Source organism: Phacochoerus africanus, chromosome 8 (assembly GCF_016906955.1).
Source record: "Phacochoerus africanus isolate WHEZ1 chromosome 8, ROS_Pafr_v1, whole genome shotgun sequence".
Classification (NCBI taxonomy): domain Eukaryota; kingdom Metazoa; phylum Chordata; class Mammalia; order Artiodactyla; family Suidae; genus Phacochoerus; species Phacochoerus africanus.
The window spans coordinates 147,351,028-147,373,883 of NC_062551.1; the positions used below are offsets into that span (position 1 = coordinate 147,351,028).

Here is a 22,856-nt window from a genome sequence, read left to right on the forward strand (position 1 = left end):
TAATAGTTATTTAGGAAGGTTTTTTTTTTTTAATTTTTATTATTTAAGAAAAATTTTTAAGGGCCATAGCTGTGGCATATGGAAGTTCCAAGGCTAAGGGTCCAATTGGAGCTGCAGCTGTCAGCCTATACCACAGCCACAGCAACTCGGGATCTGAGCCGTGTCTACGACCTACATTGCAGCTCATGGCTGCAATGAACGAGATAACCTACTGAACGAGATCAAGGGATCGAACCTACATCTTCATGGATACTCGTCGGGTTCATTACCACTGAGCCACAAGGGAACTCCAAGAAGGTTTGAAAAATGCATTTTGGAGGAGGTTCTGGCTCAGGTACCCCCGGACAAAGGGGTTATAAGTGACGAGAGCAGCGCTGTGACAGCCAGTAGAGAGGTAGGGGTCACAGTCTGCATGCCACATCTCCCTGGGCGTTCGTCTAAGATTAAAGCCGTTTTCATAGAGCAGTAAAGTACCCCACAAATACTCGGAAACCACACGCTCACTTCAGGCTTCTATTCTCCTCTAGATTCGCTGAGAAAAAGCCTGATAAAAGAAACACAGTCTTACTTTTCAATTATCAATCTGGACAGAAGACTCTTTATCCCGTTGTGGCAATGTATGCTAAGCTCTTACTACATTTAATGAAATTCCCCAATGTCCTCCCTACTTTAACATAAAGCACAGAGACTAGACTTGCATTTAATTCAATTAATTTATTTACTGTTTCCCCCTTTTAAGTCCCCCCCCCCCAGCTGTGCCATGCAGCAGCTTGATGTGGGATCTCAGTTTCTAAACCCAGTGCTCAGCAGTGAAAGTACAAAGATCTAACCACTAGACTACCAGGGAACTCTCTAGACTTGCATTTTAAAAGAAATATATCAAGTAACTGACAGTTTAATCGGGGGGGGGGGTTTCTGAATTAGAGCCATGTAAACATGAGTTTCCCTAGACTTAGTGTCCCCTTGTCACGGAGTTAGAGGAGGTGTCACCCAGTAATTCTAAGGACTGAAAATACAAAGCTGAAAATGATGCACTCCCTCTAGTAGGAGTGCAAAAGACCAGTAAACCCATCATTGCAACCCCTACATAGGATTCATAAAACAGGCCCTAAGGATTAAACTTTGGAAAGCATCAGCCAACAGGGAAATGAAGGCTTGCACATACTTTAATTTAAAGCATTCACAGTGGCTCTCTGGGTGGTGGAGTACATTTCAGAAAGGGCCCTACTCTACCTGGTGCCACTAACAGTAACAGAATTTGATGGCATAATCCTGTGCGCTTGTACAGGACTCAGTTTCTACATGTCTCTGCTCCTTTCACACAGAATGATCATGATCCATTGGTCTGTCTTTCTCTTATCAGATTACAATGCTGGTGGAGGGTGAGATATGGGCCTAACCCATCAGGGCCCGACACAACGCTTGGCAGGCCCTCAGTCATGGTGGTGAAGGGCATACAAGGTCCCTCACATTTAAGACCTGACATTTCCTTCTAAAAGAAATGACCTTACCTAAAGGTGGGCGTTTCTATTCTATTCATACCCGTGGGCCCTTCCAGAAAAAGGACAGAGAAAATATTGAAGTGCAGCAGTGGCTACCATATTTCTTCCTTGTAAGAAAGAACATGTTTAGCGAAAATTTCTAGAAAACCCAGTCTCTATAAGGCTTGTTACTTTGATACATGAGTTTTCTCTGAATATCTATTAGAGGAAGTTCCTAGTCAGTGGAACATAAAAACAAGATCTCGTGTGGTGAGGCTGTCTCCCCAGTGACTAGCTGTCTCTTCAATCTTCTCTATTAAGAAAGAAGCAAGGGAAGGATGTGGTGGAAAAGGATAAGAAAGAGTATGAAGCAGGAAAGAAAAAAACTGCATTTTTACTGAGCACATACTATTGGCCAGGCGTTGTTCTAGATGCTTTACATATTGCAGGGCATTTAATTTTCACCACTGCCTTGAGGGAGAGAGTATTTCACCCACTTTAAAGAACAACAATTTAATCACATGAAGGTTAAGCACTGTACCCAACTTCCTATGATGGGTAACTTGTGACATCAAGATAATGATGATCTAATAGTAATAATAACAAAAGTAAAATAATAAATACATAAATACAACAAGAACGGTACTTATTATTGAATGGTATGCCAGGCCCTTATAAACTAAAAGATTTATTACATGAAAGCTATCATTACATTTTTAATAGATAAGCCAATGTGAACTTACGAGATGAAATAAACTACCTAGGACAACAATTTAGGTGGCAGAGTGGGGTCTAAAGTCCTCTTGGTGTCAAGCCTGCATCTGTCGCCTTGCCTTTGAGTCTGAATCCCAAGCACTGCTGAGTTTTACTTACCGCTTGCTATGCAAAGCTACTCTTCTGTTCCAAATTCACTAACTTTTAGCCATTGGGGGATCCTCACAAAGCTTCCCTGGTAGATGTACCCGTGATACTGACGGACCCTAGGTCAATGAGGAAGAAACGGGGCTGGGGATTTCTGCTCTTAGAACATGGTGCCATCGGACCAATGGCAGGGGCACTGCAATGCATGCACCAGAGAAAGGGATGCCCACTCCCAAGCCTGCCCAGACCCCTAATGCTCACATGGTAGACACTGAACAGCATTTAAAAGTCCCCGTTTCCCTCAAATCCATTTCTCTTCCCTTTCCTTTAGTAGAAAGTGTTCTCCAAACTCACCGTCTCCCATCTCATCAGAGAAGGGGAGGCTAAAGACAGCCTCATCAATCATCCGGTTGGGAAGGTTGGTATAGAACCTGCCCACGGTGGTCTCCAGGTTACTCAGTTGGTTCAGTACCATCATGCTGCCCTTAATCACAGGCAAGGCTGTCCGGTCTATGACACCGTACTTTCCCGAGTTCTGTTCAGCCAGATCTCTCAGAAAAGCCAGCTCTTTCAAACCAGTCACCCCATCTGAAATAGAAAGCCAAAGGAAGGCAGTGTAAAACACAAGAGGTGTAAATCCATTTAATAACCTTGCCATTTCGATCTAATAAGGGTCTGGATGAGGTCCTGCAATGCCAAACGGGTCACTGCAGAGACAACCCAGACTCGGGACACAGATACCAGTGCCTGCCGAGGAACAAAGCCAGAGGCATGGTCTTTCCTCAGCCGGTCAAGAGGGCCAAGGAATTCTTCAAAAGACAGTGATAAAAAAACGCATAAGTAAATAAAGCGCCCCATTCAGCAAGGCTAGTCTTTCCGCCAAGTTTAATGATAAAATTTAAATTACTTTTAGAATTTAATATTTGAAAGCAAAAGTAGTCATTAACAAGTCTGCATGTAGTTTAAATTAGATGAAACTGTAAGAGTTTTAAAGGATAGAAGTTTACCATTTCATTTCTTACCTCTGCCTGTTAAACTCTTGCCAAAGTCTCATGCGATGAAATGAAAGAACTATGGATTGCATTTAGTGATGCCTCCAAACCCTCTTTCTTTAAGCTCATTTTAATTACAAATGTTTTCATGCTTTATATTGTTAGGATAATACTGGATTTGATTTACTTATATTCTTTATGTTTGAAGAATTTTAAAATCTTGGTAAAAGATTCGGGCATACTGGGATGTACTGTTCTACAACATCTGTAATCTATAGCACAAAAAATAAATTTAATAAACTTCTTAAAAATTTTTTGATTTGCTATTGTTGGAACACAGTCAAAAGGATCAGTAACTGATCCCATATGGGTACCACCGTAAACAAAATCAAATAATTTCGGTCACTACTGAGAGTCTACCAAGGAGTTTTAAAAAAAGGTTTTGTCTCATGTTCTTGAACAGTTTCAGTCATTAAAAAATCTGGAGTTCGTGGTTCACCTACCTCATGTGATTTTATCATTTCTAAATAGGGAGTATAAGCCCTTGAACATGCATTTCTAAAATCATAGCAGGATGTAAAGGATATAATTTCTTTCTTAACACATGGTACTTGAATAATTTGGATTTTGCTCCACTTAGGCAATGCTACGGGAAAGTCAGAATCAGATTATTGTTGCCTTTGCCTGACACAGAATTGAGATGGGAGGGGAGAGGTATACTCCAGAGTAGCAGACAACACAAAAGAGGTGATTGATCGCTGATTCTACACCCTGGAGAAGCTCACAGGGGTGAATGATAAAAGGAGACAATTCAAGGGAATAAATACATTTCCTTTCTTTGTCATGTACCCGTGGCTCTCGCAAGACATACAAGAAAAGTAACAAACAGGAACACCTACTAGACACAGAAGCACCGTGTGGGATATCAAAGGCTGGGCATTTTATGTCACTGCAACATGAAATATTGTGCAGGGGTGGCAGTAGGGTCCGTAGCATGGCAGACTGGATTATTCTACCATCTACATGGTAATGCTAGCAATTATGTTCCCCAAAATCTTTTTCTAGGCTTCCCAGTTAAAGGTGGCCAGATGTGAAGTGTTGGAAGACTTGAGAGCTGGCCTGCGAGACGTTTAAGAAACAGGCACAGAGGGATCGGAACATTCCAGCTCTTTCCCCTCCTCTGATTTGGGTTTAGTTTCCTCGCCCGACTGCTGGTGTGCGCACCCAGGGTCATCCCAGGCTGCCCGAGATGCTTCACTGAGAATTCTCAGGGGTAGCAGCCACGAAGAGCCAAAACCTCTCACGGGCTTCTCCACCAGACCTCCTAAGTGGACTTTGATGGTCCCAGCCTCCAGACACCCCCACCAGCTCCGACTTGTTCACCCAGACCACAAAGCTGGTTCATAAACTGTGTGGCGTCAAGCCCTCATTTTGCAACTTTACTCTTCCCGTTCTCCCCACCGTTGTGTACCCTCTCATTCTTTTTTCTTTTCTTCTTCTCTTTTTTAAGCTGTACATGGAAGTTCTTGGGCCAGGGGTCAAATCTGAGTGCAGTTGCAACCTACACCACAGCTGTGGCAACAGTGGATCCTTAACCCGCTGTGCCACAACGGGAACCCCTCTTTTTTTTAAACTGAAGTGTCGTTGATTTACAATATTGTGTTAATTGCAGGTGTACAGTGATTCTGTTTTGTATGTGTGCATTCAGCTTATTTTCCTTTGTAGGTTATTATAGTAAGTAGAGCTCCCCATGTTATATGGTAAATCCTCGTTGCTTATCTGTTTTATGTATAGTGGTTTGAATCTGCTAATCCCATTATGTCTAATTCATCCCTTCCCATATGCCCTCTTCCTTCTGGTTGCCAGTAAATTTGTTTTCTATGTCTGTGAGTCTATTGCTATTTTGTATATAGTTTAACTTGTATTATTTTGTTTCTTTTTTTAGATTCCACATACAAGTGATATAGTATTTGTCTTTCTCTGTCTGACTTGACTTCACTTAGTATGGTAGTCTGTAGGTCCATCCATGCTGCTGCAAATGACACTATTTCATTTGTTTTTATGGCTAATATTCCACTGTGTATAGACACCACATCTTCGCAAACCAATCATCTGTTGATGGGAACTTGGGTTTCCATGCCGTGGCTGTTGTACATAGTGCTGCTATGAACACTGGGGTGCATGCATCTTTTCAAATCAGAGTTTTTCTCTTCTCTGGATATAAGCCTAGGAGTGGGATTGCTAGATCATGCGGTTGCTCTAGTTTTAGTTTTTTAAGGAACTGCCACACTGTTTTCCACAGTGGCTGCTGTACCAATTTACACTCCCACCAAGTGTATACCCTCTGATAATACATTTCTTCCACCAAAATGTTCACAGGGGCTCTGCTTCCCTATTTGAACTGACAGAGTAAGTCAACCTTTGTGAATAATGTTCAGAGATACCTCTTAGGTGGGAAACTTGTAGTTAGGATGTGTATCTGGCTAGATTAAGGGGAGAAAGAGAAAAGATGAGAGTGGCTAGAGAGAAATAACCAGAAGTTTTAAAGAATTAAATTATCCGGGGCAGAGCAGCTGCACAAGATACTCCAGTGGGAAGATCGAGGACCAGTGAAGAGATGAGTGACAGCAAGAAAATGTCTTTACTCAGTGTCTGCCTGGGCAGACTTTTAAATCGAAAGGAAAAGATGTGAATTCTCCCTTTTATGTTTCCTTACTCCTGTACTATTACATTTATTTTATTACATTTTGCTTTCAAGGGCCACACCCATGGCATATGGAAGTTCCCAGGCTAGGGATTGAATTGGAGCTGTAGTCACGGGCCTTCGCCAAGTCACAGCAATGCCAGATCTGAGCTGCATCTGTGACCCACACAGCAGCACACGGCTATGCTGGATCTTTAACCCACTGAGTGAGGCCAGATCAAACCCTCATCCTCATGGATACTAGTCGGATTTGTTTCCACTGCACCACAACAGGAACTCCCTGTACTACTGCATTTAATTCATTCACCTTGGCTGTCTTCCTCACTGGCTTAAGGGCTTTTTGAAGACAGAGGTGTGTATTATAGCTCCAAAACCTCAGTGCACTATGTTGTGTATGGTAGGTGCCCAAGAAACCGAACACATCTTGTATGTTTATTATCACAGCAACCCTATGCAGACTTTATTCTTTTCCTTTTACAGAAAACTGAGGTCCTCAAGAGATTAACGTGCCATAAACCACACGGCTAGCAAACAGAGACTGAAACTGAGAACCCCTAGACCCCAGTTCCTGGGTTCTTCCATGTGTGTGTGGTCCACAGAATGTCTGGAAAACCATCACGCTGGCCAGAACACACTGGACCCCATCTTAGTGAGTCCGAATGCAAATCTGTAGACAGTGCCTGGGAATCTGCATTTAAAAAAAATCAGTGTCCAGGCTATCCTCATTCCATATGGGAACCAGTGTCCCTAAAGCTACCTGGTTCTGTGTGGAAATCAGGAAGTGGGGAGGGGAAATAAAAGACCACAGCTCGATCAAGACACAATCTCTTAAAACAAGCGAACGGGGCCGCCCTGAAGACTGAGGATAGGGGTCCAGGGAAGACAAGGACAAAGAGCAGTGTGCGCATAGGTGAGGACACTCGATGCAGCCGAGAGGCTAGAAAATTGAGCTGTCGTTAGACTGGACGACAGTTAAACTGTGCGAGGAAAAAATTCCCTCAACATTGCCAGTTTCCTAAACCCTCGCACATACCAGCTGATGTAACAGCAACAAAACCAACCTTAATGAGCACCTAGCAAGAGCCTGGTATCATCCTGGGTGTTTACTGTGCCTCAGGGTTAGTCTTCACAACAAGCCTGTCAAGTAGATAATTCTTATCTCCATGCCACCGCTAAGGAAGGGGAGCTGGAGAAAGTGGCCCAAGAGGCTCCAGGTGGTGCTTCTGCAGGGAAATATGATACTCACAGCCCTGGTTACACTGAAGAATCTAAGTCAGTGCTTCGGCTTCCTGCAGCTTAACCCAATGAGGTAAGTTAATAACCCCCACAGAGCATTAAATCCAAGAATATGAAGAAGGGGAAAAAAATGGCATTGTACAGAATCCTGGGCAAGAGCACATAACTGGACAAGGTTTAGACACGAGGGGCTGGCTGGAGAGAGAGAGAGAGATGAAGAGACAGGAACATCCTAACATGCACGCTGGGTCCCCGAGTGAGGAAGAGAAAGACGGGCTTGGGACGGAAGTGGCTTCTGATCCCCTTCATCAAAGCACATCATGAAGGCTCTTAAGGTTTTGAAAGCAGCATGCACTTGGAGAGACCGTTCATCCGAAAGAAAAGAATCTCGGCACACTACCTACCATTCATGAGGGCATAGGTGAGAATCATTACGGAGTTGTTTAGAAAGCTATTTTCTTCATTGATGACACGGAGAGTCGCCTTTTTATCTTCTTCGGAAGAGTCCTTTGATGTAATTCCGGCGGACAGGTAAATTATGACCATGTCTGTATCTAAACAAACACATACAAACGGAACATTACAAGGGAGTCCAGCTAAAGGCAGTAACTCCGTTTCCTTTCTAATTCCCCCGGGCCTTTCTGTCTTGAGGACCTGGCCGACCCAGCGTTCCTATCCCTTCCGTCATCTCCCTGCCTCTGCTTCTCTCCATCCCGCCCGTGATGGGCCACAAGGCCTCATTTACCCACTGTTGGGGAAGGAGCTATTGCTAATGAGTTTATCAGATCAAAGAAGGCGAATTTCTTCAGGCATCCACGGTTGTGGAAATGTACCAACCAAACAGACACCTCTCCTGCCTTCTGAAACAGAGGCTTTGGAACCTGATTGACTCAAGACTCAGTGATTCGGGGTCTTCACCAGGAAGATACATTTGGGGGCGGGGGGCTAGATTTTAAAAAGGTGGTTCTTGCAGGGACTCCTGAGACTTGCAAGGTTATCTGTCTCTACATTCAGGGGCTCCAAAAGCTCCTTTGTTTTTAAAACCCGTCGATGTGAGAGAGCAGTAAAAACATGGACATTGGAGCTGAGTTGCCTGTGTCCTGGCTGCTTTCAAGCAGTGTCTGCGTCCCTTTAGGCAGGTTTCTTAACTTTTCTATACCTAAATTTCCTTATTGACAACACAGTGGGGATAATGACAGTGTTTGCTTCCCAGGGGTGGTGTGAGGACTAACTGTTTACAAGAGTGATGCAGAAGGGTGATGGTAAATAGAGGATAAAAGAGAAAGACATGTCAACACAAACACACAACGAACACCCTGGCACTGGCCTGAAGTGGCATCTATGACTCAAGAGTAAAATGATTCTCCGACTAGGGCTAATGGGCAGAGTAATTGAGAAGTCATTTTAGCACCGTGTGAAACAACTTTCAAGTGGATTTACTCAAAAATAAACGTGGTGCATTTCCTACCACGAGCGATGCAAAGGCTAGATGCCAGTGGTAACGGACGGAAGGAAGAGAGCTGAACCTTGAAAGGAGCTGGCCTTCCTAATCTGAGATTCTCTGACTCAGTATCGATTTTTAAGACATCCTATATAGAAGTTTACCTTCTGCTTGAGAAATCATGATTGATGCAGTATGTGCTTAGTTCTTCAGTTTCTTATTGCTGTCACTTATCTGAGGTTGTTTTAGAGTTCCTGTGTGGTAGCAAACCCCCACATTGGTGCCCCGATGAGCCCACTTCATGATATTGTCTTGTGTGGGCTCCCTTTGAGTCTGGGCTGGATTTAACAATTTGCCTTTTATGAACAGAATACAGCAGAGGTCATGGGATGTCAAGAGATGGATTAGGTTACAGAAAGATGGTGGCTTCCACCTGTGTGCCATCTCTTGGGGAAGCCAGAGGACATGTTGTGAGCTATACTACAGAGAGGCAAGGAATTGAGGCCCTCAGGAAAGACTGTGCCAGCAACCACGGGAGTGAACTTGGACGTGAGCTTGACAGTGACTTTGGCCAACAGTTTGACTGCAACCTCATGAACGATCTTTAACCAAAGGCACCCAAGTATGCTTTGCCTAGATTCTTGGCCTACAGATCTTGAGATAATGTTCACTGTCTTAAACCATTGAGTGTTAGGTAATCTGTTACCCAGAATAGATAATGAATATAGTTCCCCCCCTTATTATTATTAATTTTTTTTTTTTAAGGGCTGCGCCTGTAGCATATGGAGGTTCCCAGGCTAGGGACTGAATATGAGCTGTACCACAGCCCCAGCCACTTGGTATCTGACCTGAGTCTTTGACCTACACGACACAGTTCATGGCAATGCTGGATCCTTAACCCACTGAGTAAGGACAGGGATTGAACCTAAATCCTCATGGATACTAGTTGGGTTTGTAAACCGCTGAGGCACAACAGGAACAGCTCTGCCCCCCCTTTAAATGGCTGTGCTCTGCACTTGTGGCATGGGGGGAAGTCCTGGACCAGGGACTGAACTTGACCTGCAGCTGTGACCTATGCCACAGCTGTGGCAATGCTGGATCCCTGCACCAGGCTGAGGATCAAACCCACACCTCTGTAGCAGCCTGAGCTGCTGCAGTGGGATTCTTTAATCACTGTGCCACAGAGGGAACTCCAAATATAGTTACTCTTTAAATAATTATCCTAACAACTGATGACTGAATTTGCTTCCATTTGTAAATTTTCATTTTAGACAGTGAAGTGCCCTTTATTACAGAGAACTGAATAATCACTACTGACTTAATATATCAGCAAATTGTAAAGATACTTTTGATGTTTGAATAATTCTCTAATAAATACTAACTGTAAATTTAAATTGTATATTTATTTATCAGAAATTAGGAAGTGAAAGCTGATGCAATAAAATATCAGAAGCTAGGGAATACCCCTTGTTTTAAACTAGATGTCAGTCTTTTTCCAATGTTATAAATACAGTCTTGTAAATTATTATTATCATTATTATTATTTTTTGTCTTTTTAGGGCTGTACCTGTGGCATACGGAAGTTCCCAGGCTAGGGGTCTAATTGGAGCTGTAGCCATCGGCCTACCCCAGAGCCATAGCAACGTGGGATCCGAGCCGCGTCTGTGACCTACACCACAGTTCACGGCAACGCTGGATCCTTAAACCACAGAGCGAGGCCAGGGATCAAACCCGCAACCTCATGGTTCCTAGTCAGATTCATTTCTGCTGTGCCATGACGGGAACTCCAAATTTTTATTATTTTTTTTCATTATTTTCCATCATGGTCCAACCCAGGAGATTAGACATAGTTCCTTATGCTATATAGTAGGACTTAATTGTTTATACATTATATATATTTTTTAAGTTTTCAGTTTCTTTTTTATTGTATTTCATTGTTTTATTTTTTATCTTTAGTCTTTTTGTCTTTTAGGGCCGCACCAGAGGCATATGGAGGTTGCCAGGCTAGGGGCTGAAGCGCAGCTGTAGCTGCCAGCCTATACCACAGCCGCAGCAACGCCATATCCTTAACCCACTGAGTGAGGCCAGGGATTGAGGGATTGAACCCACGTCCTTATGAATGCTGGTCGAGTTCGTTAACCACAGAGCCACGACGGGAACTCCTCTTATTTTAAAGTATATTTGATTTGCAGCGTTGTACCAATTTCTTGCTGTACAGCAGAGTGACACAGTCTCATATATACATATATGTGAAAAAAATATACTGTATATATTCCTTTTCTCATACGATCTTTCATAATGTTCTATTCTAAGAGATTGGATCTAGTCCCCTGGGTGTACAGTAAGACCTCACTGCTTACCCATTCTAAATCTAGTAGTTTGCATCTACTAACCCCAAACTCCGAGTCCATCCCACTTCCGCTTCCCTCCCCGTTGGCAACCACAAGTCTGTTCTCGATGTGAGTCTATTTCTGTTTTGTAGATAGGTTCATTTCTGCCATCTTTTAGTTTCTACATATCAGTGATGTCATATGATACTTGTCTTTCTCTTTCTGACCTACTTTATTTGGTATGAGAATCTCTAGTTGCATTCAGGTTGCTGCAAATGGCATTATTGCATACTTTTTTACTGCTGGTATGGATACAACAATATTCCATTGCATATATACCGCATCTTCTTAATCCCCTCCTCTGTCGATGGACAGTTAGGTTGTTTCCATGGCTTGGCTACTGTGAATAGTGCTGCTATGAATTGTAAGGGTGCATGTATCTTTTTGAATTAGAGTTTTGTCAAGATAGATGCCCAGGAGTGGGACTGCCGGCATACGATGGTAGTTCTGTTTTAAGTTTTCTGAGGAACTTAAAGCATCTTTTTAAGGTGCTCAACAGCTCACTTAAGCTTCATATGGAAAAAAAAATACTACTTGACGTCCTAACAGGGAGAATACAGTTAATCTAAAGTATGAGGCAAACCATCATCCATGGCAAAGGATGTGTGATAAATTCCTGACTTAAAATGAACACTTGAGTTTTTTTTTTTTTTGTCTTTTGTCCTTTTAGGGCCGCATCTGCAACATATGGAGGTTCCCAGGCCAGGGGTCTAATCGGAGCTGTAGCTGCCAGCCTACACCAGAGCCACAGCAATGTGAGATCCAACCCATGTCTGCGACCTACACCACAGCTCACGGCAACGCTGGATCCTTAACTCACTGCCAGCCCTGGACAGGCATTCTGGCAAGGCAATGAGAGGCCGACCAGAAAAGCAGCTGCCTTTTGGATGGAGCATGCACCCTCTAGCTTACTGTGCTCTGCAAATGATCCTCATGACCCTACCTCAAGGTCACCTGACTCACATTCCCTGCCTGGCCGCTGCCAGTTTCACATTTCTGTCCATTGCTTCAATAGTGCAGTCATCAAAATTGGACTTAATTTCTTTTTTTTTTTTTTGGTCTTTTTGCTGTTTCTTGGGCCGCTCCCGCGGCATATGGAGGTTCCCAGGCTAGGGGTCCAATCGGAGCCGTAGCCACTGGCCTACACCAGAGCCACAGCAATGCGGGATCCGAGCCGCGTCTGCAACCTACACCACAGCTCACGGCAACGCCGGATCCTTAACCCACTGAGCAAGGGCAGGGACCGAACCCACAACCTCATGGTTCCTAGTCAGATTCGTTAACCACTGCGCCACGACGGGAACTCCCTGGACTTAATTTCTAAAGATGGTCTGATGACCAAAGAATCAAAGAGAAGGAGCCCTTTTGGTGAGGAATGCTGACAGGAAAATGGCACCTGCTAAATGGCATTGCCCAACTAGCCCATCTATTTTGAGTGCTTGAGTGGTCCGTCTGGTCCTTTGTCCATATTGAGTTGTGGACAATTTTACACTCAGCCAGCCTGTAGTAGTGGTCTGTGATAGCTAGTGCTTGCCATGGCTGTAGGCACAATTCTAAGATGACTCCGATGACCCACACCCTTGCATGACCCCTCCTCTTGAGTGTGGGCATGGCCAGTAATCTGCTTCTGACCAAAAGAATATGGCAAACCTGGTGGGACAGCATTCCTGTGATTGTGCTCCATTTATGGCAAAGAGAGAGGGAGTCTGCAGATGTAATTAAGGTCTTAAGTTAACCACAAGGGAGAGTAACTTGATTAATTCAAAAGGGAGTGAGAGCCTGATTAGATCAGGCAAGCCTTTTAAAAGAGCGTCTGTGTGAGAGGATTGATGAAAAGATGCTCTCAGAGTTCCCTGGTGGCCCAGTGGGTTAAGGATCCAGTGCTGTGGCGAGGGTTCAATCCCTGGCCTGGATGCTGTGAGTGGGAAAATCCACCTCCCCCCCAAAAAAGGAAAGAAAAGATGCTCTTTTACTGGCCTTGAAGAAGCAAGTAGACATGAGTTTTACAGTTGTAAGGAAGCGGATGCTGCCAACTATTGAGCTTGGAACGGGTCTCTGAACTTCAAATGAGAACTCAGACCTAGCTGATGCCTAGAATGCAGCCTTGGGCGTCCGAAACAGAGAAGCAAGTAAGCAACACAAGGATCCCTGACCCATGGAAACACTGAGATAATGAACTGTGAGAAAACAATATACAGAAACATCAAGCCGACACGCCACCTACCATCACTAGTTGTAACAATTAGAGTCGCTTCTGTCTTTCAAGGGCCCACTGTGTGCCAGGCAATAAGCTGTGCACTGATCTATGCTGTCTTAGTTTTAATGCAGACACACGGAAGAGCTTTATATTCTTTACATTTATCTCAATAGGATACATTCATTTAAAAAAACAACCTACAAACAGATTGGCGAATATAAAAGAGAAAACGACACAGATTCCTTTCAGCAGTTTCAAAGCATGTGTCTTATATCAAATATCCTTTCCTTTCCTATAGCATGCATCCTAATTCCAGCTTTTCTTTAATACATGAAAATTAAATTAGAGTGCCTTTGTACATCTGAAGGGCTGTGCTCGGCTAAATGACAGCTGGTTAGAAAAAGGAAGGATCAAGGCAAGAATTCAGGCTGCCCAGTTCTGTGCATATGAGTACAAGCAGACATCCACTCTAAGTCACCAAGGAGGCAAGGCTGACAATTAGCATTAAAAAGGATGCAGACATTCCCCTGGGAAATAAACGGGGGTATGTTCTTAATAAAGGGGCAGGAAGAAGAGAGAGTGAAGAAATCGTGCAGACGGGGTACCTTTGATGGGAGAAGATGAGAAAATCATAAGATCCTAGTATTAGATGACCATGATGACAACACAAGGAAATTTTAACCCGTCGGTTTAGGGAAAAAAATCCCTCTAGACATGGCTGTGTGATCAATTTGCAGTATATTTTTATTGCCATCCTTTATCTACTGGCTTGAGTCCTCTGAGCAAATGCACTTACTTGCTTGGAACTTGGTGCTATTGTTTGTGCTTCGAATCAGCTGAAAGGCCTTTTGAAATCCCACGGCGTGCTGCGTGGGGCTGTCCAAAGACTTAACGCTGCTTACGAAGCTGGACATTTTCCTTTTTGTCTCACTGGTGGCTGGAGACAGGAACGTCTTATAGCACTGGTCGAGCGAGCAAGTCCTGACGGTGTCTGCCACCGTCAACACAGAGATCTGCAGGAAAAACAAACAAACAAAAACAACTTCTTGGTCTGCCGGGGAAAAGTTTTTGACATGTTGGAAAAGTGAGCCCGAAGTGTGAGAAGTCCTCCAGAACAGTTTTGGGGTGTTTAAAAATAAATGCCTGGAGGAGTTCCCGTCATGGCTCAGTGGTTAACGAATCCCACTAGGAACCATGAGGGTGCGGGTTCGATTCCTGGCCTTGCTCAGTGGGTTAAGGATCCGGCATCGCCGTGAGCTGTGGTGTGGGTCGCAGATGCGGCTCAGATCCCCGCGTTGCTGTGGCTCTGGCATAGGCCGGTGGCAACAGCTCCGATTAGACCTCTAGCCTGGGAACCTCCATATGCTGCAGGAGCAGCCCTAGAAAAGGCAAAAAAATAAAACAACAAAAAAATAAATAAATGCCTGGAGACACTGATGTATCAAATTTGAAGAGGATTAGTTAAGTATCGGTATAGGACAGGGAACTTGAGTTCGGTTTTTGTTCCAAGATGAAGTCAGCAATAAATACGGTGTTGCTCTAGCACATTAAAAACAGTGTTTCACGTGGAGGAAACTCTTGGCAAGTACTCTCTTGATTTTTCAGCTGGAGGTGGGGGTAAGGGTAAGAGGCACAGAGTGGGTGTTTTAAGCAGCAAGATGAGTGAGTAAAACCTTAGTGCTGGAAAAGTCAAAATGATGAAGCAGAAAATGTCCACAGGTAATAGATTATCATTAGCTGTAAGCATGCCTATCTCTGTGGTGTCACAGAGATTAGTAAGGCTCTAGTAGCCTTCTTTTCTCCCTTACTTCTCATCAATCTTGAGATAAAGTCTAGACATCCATCAGCATCTAAGCCCTCGCCCTGTTCCTCCCTCAGCATAACATCCAGGGTGAACGTCATAGCTAATTAGAGGTCTTAACAGGAAGCCTAAGACTCAGTTTGGTGGGGATGGTTTCAAAAAGAGATTGGAACCCGTGCTGGCAGCTGCTTCCTCAAATACTAGAATAAAAACCAAACCACTCTCTTTTCCCAAAGTCATCTTGAATGGTGGATTTGAAAATACATATCAAGGAGTTCCCGTCAGTGCCTCAGCGGTAACAAACCCTACTAGTATCCATGAGGACACAGGTTTGATCCCTGGCCTTGCTCAGCAAGTTAAGGATCATGCATTGCTGTGAGCCTTTGTGCAGGTCACAGATGGGGCTCACAGATGGGGCTTCTGGTGTTGCTGTGACTGTGGTGCAGGCTGGCAGCTACAGACCCCTTAGCCTGGGATCATCCATGTGCTGTAGGTGCTGCCCTAAAAAAAGACAAAAAAACCAAAAGCCAACCAACCAAAAAAATCGAAAACAGAAAAGTACCTTTAAAAAGATGGGGGGGAGGGCGGAGAAGGTGGGCTGTCACTAGAGTCATGGTTACCTTATCGTGTTCATCAATGGCGCTGAGGATGACCTGGGCAGCATCCTTGGCGATCTGCAGCTGGGTGTCCGTGACAGACGCTCCATGGTCCAGGATGACTACTATGTGCTTTGACTGTGGCCGGACTGTAGAAACGTAGATAGGTCTAGAAGAAGAAGCTTTTTGGGGTCAGTCCTGGTTTAGATGAAAGGCCTCAACACAGCGGTGAGCGCTACCCAAGGGCGGGCACGCTGGTCTCCATGGGTGGGGGTGGCACAAGGATGGAGAGACCAGAACGGCAGGAGAAACTTCATTGCAACAACAACACTTCTGGACAACTGCGTGCGTGTGTGTGTGTGTACGCAGAAGAGGGATCGATAACTTTTTTCTTCCAAAGATTAAAGGTACTGGGAGAAGGTTTTAAGAAGCAAACTGTCTGGAAGGCTGGTTTTTGTCAGCACCTGCGAAAGTCCACCCTCCGAGCTGAGGGGGGTGATGCTGCAGATGGGTACCCAAACATCCTGCTACAGGAACTGGCAGGGGTGGCCCCACTGGCGGCAGAGAGGGTATAGCATGGAGAAAAAAGTCCCCAGGCCAGGGTTGGGTCCTCCCCTGCCGATTTCGAGGGGGCGTGGCTAAAACAGAGCCAGCCAATCATCTGTGCGCACACTGCAGCTCTAAATAGCAGGTTTGGCTTCTCTCTCCCCAGACAAAGGCCACTGCGCGAGGGCCCTTTTCCTTTTTGTCCTGAAGCAATTTACACAGGTCAGCCACCAAAAGGCCCCTTATCTGAGCATTTAAAATTGTGCCATCAAATTGGTCCAAGCCTGTGATAGCCACTCTTCTTGCCAGGTTTTTGTTTGCCCACATTGAGGAAAGGGGGCGGGGGGGGGGGGTTCTGCAGAGGAGAAATGCCTTCCTTCAAAACCGCCTTCTTTGGGCTTGTGTGCAGTGCGGGCAGGTTTGTGAGAAGAGGTTTAATGAGGTCTCTATTCACAGTTTTAAAGCTGGAACAAATTAGAGGGAGCTTAAGAGAGCAAATCAGCCTCGGGAGAATTCTCTCCTTTATTGATACCCTTAAAACACTAGATTTAACTGTGAAATGTTAGATGCCAGTTGAGTCACAAAAGCCTGGGCACAAATGAAGAAATATAGGCGAGGTACTAAAAAAATCTCAAAATCAGGTCAAGCTGACACTAATTGTTCTCAAGCCAAAAGTCCTACATTAATTCTAAAGTACTACGTTATTTTCACGAGTCCATACCGCCCAGCCAAGTAGGGAAATGGGATAAAAAGAATCCAGGAGAGATGGCTACAGAAAAGTAAAAAAGTAGGTTCTCAAGTGAGGTGAGTAGATTTTTTTTTTTTTTGGACTTACCTCCTTCTTTCCAACTCACATAAATGAAAAGCAGAATATATGTTCACATTATCACAATAAATTGTTACGCTGCTTCAGTAGGCTACATAAATAGCAGCCTTAACTGGAAAATCTGGGAAGCAGTCCTCATAATGTGATGGGCTCCTTTCTGGTGTGCTCTGGGAACCCACTCCACGTCAAAGGATGGAGAGAACTTGTAAAGGGCTCGGAGGAGAGCAGGACAGATACAGAGATGACAAGAGCAATCTATGAGGAGCCAATGGAACAGAGGCTTGAAGACTGATTTAATGCATATTTAGGGCAGAGATGGATGAAACCTTCTGAGTGTAGGTGGATGGTCACGTGTGACAAGGTGATGCTTTCCCTTTTGGCCCATCCCTCACAGGCAATTCATTAAAAGCAGAATGCCACCTAATTGCTCTTCTTAGAAGTAAATGAGAATTAGATGGTTTCTGGTGTCTTTGGCCTCTCGGAGAGTTAAGGCAGACCAGAAGCCAAAAGGTCACAGATTCTGGTACCATCTCCAAGACTTCCAAGTATGGAACTATACAAATACAGCAAATGTCTTTCTAGGAAAAGTACAGAAGATGTTTTTCCTTGGGGAACATTTTAGATACCTTTTCTTTTCCTCTTCCAGTTGTATTGAGATGTAATTGATATACAGCTCTGTGTAAGTTTAAGGTGTATAGCAGCGTGGTTTGACTTACATACATCATGAAGTGATTATCACAATAAAATTAGTGAAGAGATATGACTTAAAGATGGAGAGAAGCTAAAACAGCAGTTAAGTTAGACTCAAAAAAAAAAAAAAAAATGGCATGAAGGAGTTCCCGTCATGGCGCAGTGGAAACAAATCCGACTAGGAACCATGAGGTTGTGGGTTCAATCCCTGGCCTTGCTCAGTGGGTTAAGGATCTGGTGTTGCCGTGAGCTGTGGTGTAGGTTGCAGACGTGGCTCGGATCTGGTGTTGCTGTGGCTGTGGTGTGGGCTGGCAGCTACAGCTCTGATTAGACCCCTAGCCTGGGAACCTCCGTATGCTGCGGGTGTAGCCTAAAAGGACAAAAGACAAAAGATTTAAAAAAAAAAAAAAGGCATGAAAAAAGGGCATCTTGCACTAGTTCCAGCAGTTGTGGCATCAAACATCTGCAAAAGGAAAACTGCAGGGATTCAAAAGTATCTTGGCCTAAAGGGTTCTGTAAATTGCTGTCTTGTCAGGCAAATCATCTCATCATTACCGCCCTTCTGGCTCAGGGGTTAGCATCTCAAGTCATTTCCTGAGAAAAGCAGGATGTTAACGATCCTTAATCCCGTGTTTTCTGGACTGGCCAGAAAACTTTTGAGTAGCTGAGGCGTGCATGTAAATTTCAAAAGGATGGCTGAGCCCATTATCACAGAAAGGAAAGTGGAGAATCACAAACTCTGTTCTGAGATATGCTGTAAAGTCTCCTAGGCTAGGGCTGCACTTAAGAGAAAGGATTATCATTTGTCTCTTAACAAAAGTGTCTGACTTTTTCAAAGGCAGACTGTTAAGTCGAACTGTTTGTCTCAAAACAGTGTAGAGGCTTCAAAATGTTTGATTTCTTTAGTAAATACCTCGTTTTACTTGGCTTGTTAGATAGTTCTGGAAAAGCTCAGGGCTTCATCATTTGCCCTTTCCCAGCTTTTCCACACCCACATATGTGAAGTAGTGAAATCATTTCAGAACGAGTTTCCTTCCGAAACCAGAGTTTGGAGGCAGAGCCGTGTATGAATGAGAAGTCTATATTTTACACAGATTACTCTTACGCAGTAATTAAAACTTGGGCAAGCCAAGTCCACATACCTACTGCGATGCTCATAGCTGCCCTTACACCGGAACTTGTGTGCTGGGAAAACAGTGAAAATTCCTTCTTCCGAACTGAAATACTGCCACTTAATTCCAGGGTTGGATTTCAGGTTGTCTGCAAGAACTGGAGGGGGGGAGAAGAAATACAACCACCACATCCACAGGTGCACGCAGGCACTGCGCCTCAGGCATCTGTTTTGCATAAATGGTTTGGAGTATGAAGAAATCCCACTAGATATGAGGCTATAAATTTTCTACTAAACATTTTCTTTCTATCCCTTAAAAAAATACCCCATGAATAGCAAAGGCAATGAATGTTTCAGTCAAGGGGAACAATTACTCTTAGCACTGTATGGTGACACTACAGATCCTGGATTATTTTTCCAGCATGAATGATTCATTTGCATTAATCTCTCTCCTCACTGGGCTGGTCCCTGTTGGGCCAGTGTGTACTTGCTGGCTTGGGGTATGTTCTCTAACTGGGGAAATCAGTGATATTAATAGGCTCGTCTCCAGAGGGACTAGGCTTGTGGCCTTGACCTTGTTCGCTTCGTAATGAGGGAAACAGCATCGATGGTACTTGAAAGGCCAGAATCATGATCAGATAGCTTACAGGATGATTCCAATGTGCCAGCACTGGAAGAGAGGCTCTTCATTACGTTATTTCATTTAATCCATAAAACAGCCCTTGGGCTAATGTGGTATTATACTGCTTACTTTGGAGATGAGAAAATAAACTGGGATTCAAATCTGGGTATCCTGGCTCCTGGGGTTCTGTACAGCACGTGGTATGGCCTCCCTTCCTAAGTGTGACTGGTCTGCAGCTGGAGAGGCAGCTCTCTTTTTGTGGGCAACCCTGCCTGCACATCTCCATGACACCTTTCTATCCTCTCCTGCAATCAGAGTTCTCTCTCTTCTCTGATGCCCTGTCTGTCCCATGCCGACTCACCTGTGTAATATACACTACACGCGTAGGGTACTGCTTTACATGCTGCGAGACATACAAAGATGAGCAGAAAACCAGCCCTCCTGTAATAAGCAATACACCAGAAGAACTATATAGAGGAAAATGGAGCAAAAAAAGAAAAGTATGAGGTGTATTTGATGAAAACTAAGCTCTGAATGTCACACAGCCATCCTTTAGTCTGGCTCAGCAAACTTCTGGAAAGGGTCAGGTAGTCAGTGACCTGGCTTTGCAGACCACGTGGCCTCTATCCCAACTGTTAAACACTGGTTTGTGGTGCAAAAGCAGCCACAGACATCTCAAAGGACATGTTCAAAGTATCCTTGCAAACATCCGTGGCAAGCCGGACTAGGTCAGTGGTCCTTCAACGACTCCAGATAAAATGTACTACGTGGGGGGCCCAGGCACGCTCAGTGCCTCAGGCCTTCGGCAGGTGCCCTGCCCGACACACACCAAGGAGCTAGAGCCCACGACGTGCACAAAAATCCTAGGTGTAAACAGTGACTCTCCCCAGGTTCCAGATGAGGAAACAGGCTGAGAGAGGCTTGCGGATGTGCTTGAGGTTTCAGAGTAGATGAGAGGGGAGTCGAGCTAGTGTAGGACCAGGATGCCCGGCCCCTCTCCACTGTGCCAGGTGACCGGATCGAGGTCACTACCTGGACTCAGCTGACCAGCCTCTTTCTGGAGCCCTATGTCTGGCGTGAGTGCAGGTAACCATGGAAGAGGTTATCTCTCCACCTCGTCTCCCGGGAGTCTGAGCATTAACCTTGATCTCATGTTAGCTCTTCTCCAGGCAGCCCAGCCAACCCCGCAATAAAAAGGCAAACACTGCCTTTGGAAGTAAAGGAAAGCTCGGTGACCTCATTTCAAAGTAACATCTGTAACAATAAACAGGCCACAGGGAGACTATTAAAAGGGAAGCCAATGAGAGCACACATGTTTTAAACATAAATCAGAATTCACACAGTGTATGATACATGTAGCCTTACCACAAAACATCATTCTGGTTCCTTATAAGCATTCCAAGCACTAGAGCCTAAGCACCGGGCAAGGTTCCTTCAACCCTCCTGCTGAGAATTCCTTTGGTATCTGATTAAACTTCATCTGCTATTCAGCACTAGCGGAAGAGGACAGCTATGATGGCAACGAGGATCCCAGGGCCCAGAAGCAATCAATCTGTCATGATGGTGCGCACCCCAGGGGGGGCCCTTGCCTGACCTGGAGGTGGATGGCAGCAGCCCTGTTATCTATGCGGGCAACCCAGAGGTGGCTTCCCCCATTCATAGGAGTCAGAAAGGTGGTCTGAGCACGGGATAGCTCGGGCTGGGGTCCTGCACACGCGCCCTTTCCTCAGAAATGCGGGAAGCCCTCCCGGAAAGAGCTGGACAGAAGCCCAACCTGTCGGACCACGATGCGCAACACCAGGCTTTACGTTATCAGTGGGCGGGGTGTGTATCTGTCTAAACTGCTCTGCACACCTACCTCGAACAGACACATGTGAAGGGTGCATTGGATGGCTTTTCCTCACTGATGCTTAACCCGCGAGACAGAGGTTATGACACTTCGCCGGCATTTTTACCTCTTGCCGCTTTCTAGTTAGAAGTATTGTCCTTACCGGTAACTTTTCGGACCACCATCCTTAGATTCAAAGATCCTGGACAGTGAGAGCTATATCGAAGCCATTTCAATACCCCTGAAGCAGAGATACCCAGTGTTTTTTTTTTTTTTTTTTTTTTGGCCATGCTTGGGATGTAAGGAAGTTCCTGGACCACAGCAGTAACCAGAGCCAGCGACAAGCCAGGTCCTTAAGCCATTGCACAGCCAGGGAACTCTGTGATTCCCAGGTCTTTTCACATCGGGACGTGCACATTCTCTATGATTCCTGCAGCACACAGGCTGGGAAGATCTATGCGGAAGTCCTCCTTGTTGAACGTTTTGATATTTTTGTTCAGTAACTTCTAAAATCTAACTTTCCTCTAATGCCAAATCTAAGGAAACATAAATATTATGATTAAATCAATATAGAGCAAGAAATGTTAAACTCCCTTCTCCCAACACCACTGCCAATGAAACCATTACAAAAATAGGAAACGGAGAGAGAAAAAGCCTGCTTGTCTGATGATTTCATGGGACTATATATGTCAAAACAGATCACTGTATTCTGCTACCCATGTGAAATTTATTAATTGTTAATTAGACCCCACTGAAGCTGATTTGATAAAATTGTGAAAATTAAGCATCGAACAAACCAGATTTATATTTATGTTGATTTTTTATAATGACTAAATTTGCTATTATACCCATGTTACAGATAAACAAAACTACCTTGTTTAGAGCCATAAGGGCAGAGTCATTATTTGACCTAAGTGCCTGCCTCTGAAGTCCTGGCTCTTGCAGTGCTTCTACATGTCAATAAGTGATACACGCTGAATGAATTAGCAATCAAGAGATAAAAAGCACCACTGAGTACTTCTTGAGAGGCAGAATAAATATATAAACATGTGGATGATTCTCAATCAAAATAATCAGTTGCTTTCACTTGTAAATAGACAGTTTAAATAAATAAAATTAATGAGACACTTGACAAAAAGGAATGATTTCAAAATAAGACATAAGGCTAACATGAACATTTAATCTTGTGAGAAAAAAAAACTAGCTTCTGAACTGCCACAGCTGGAACACACAAGCTGGGAGTCCAATGCCAGGGGCTTCACCATTGACCCCACAGGCTGGTTTACCTGGAAAATGGTAGACATAAGCTACAGCTTAGAAGGTAGAGTTGATAGTAATTGCAGCCCTCAGAACTATGTGACATCAAACAAAAAACAGCATGTTGTAGATAATGAAAGGAGTTTGTATTTGACGAGAAATATAGAGCAAGAAACTCTTAGTTACTTTGTGTGTGCTCAGCAGTTTATAGAGATGTAAGCCTGATGTGTCTTTTTCTCTCAATGTTGGAACTGAGCAACCAGGAGTTCCCTGGTGG

The 22,856-nt window shown here is 44.3% G+C and overlaps 1 protein-coding gene across 1 annotated transcript in view; it reads right to left on the reverse strand.

Annotated features, from left to right (window-relative positions):
- CACHD1 (cache domain containing 1) overlaps positions 1–22,856 on the reverse strand; it is a 234,174-nt gene that overhangs the window by 45,344 nt on the left and 165,974 nt on the right. The window contains exons 5-9 of the mRNA XM_047788785.1: positions 18,904–19,030; positions 15,724–15,868; positions 14,099–14,315; positions 7,679–7,828; positions 2,697–2,930 (exon numbers count right to left, since the gene is read on the reverse strand). Of these exons, the coding sequence (XP_047644741.1) occupies positions 2,697–2,930; positions 7,679–7,828; positions 14,099–14,315; positions 15,724–15,868; positions 18,904–19,030 (873 nt within the window). The remainder of the gene's footprint in view (positions 1–2,696; positions 2,931–7,678; positions 7,829–14,098; positions 14,316–15,723; positions 15,869–18,903; positions 19,031–22,856) is intronic.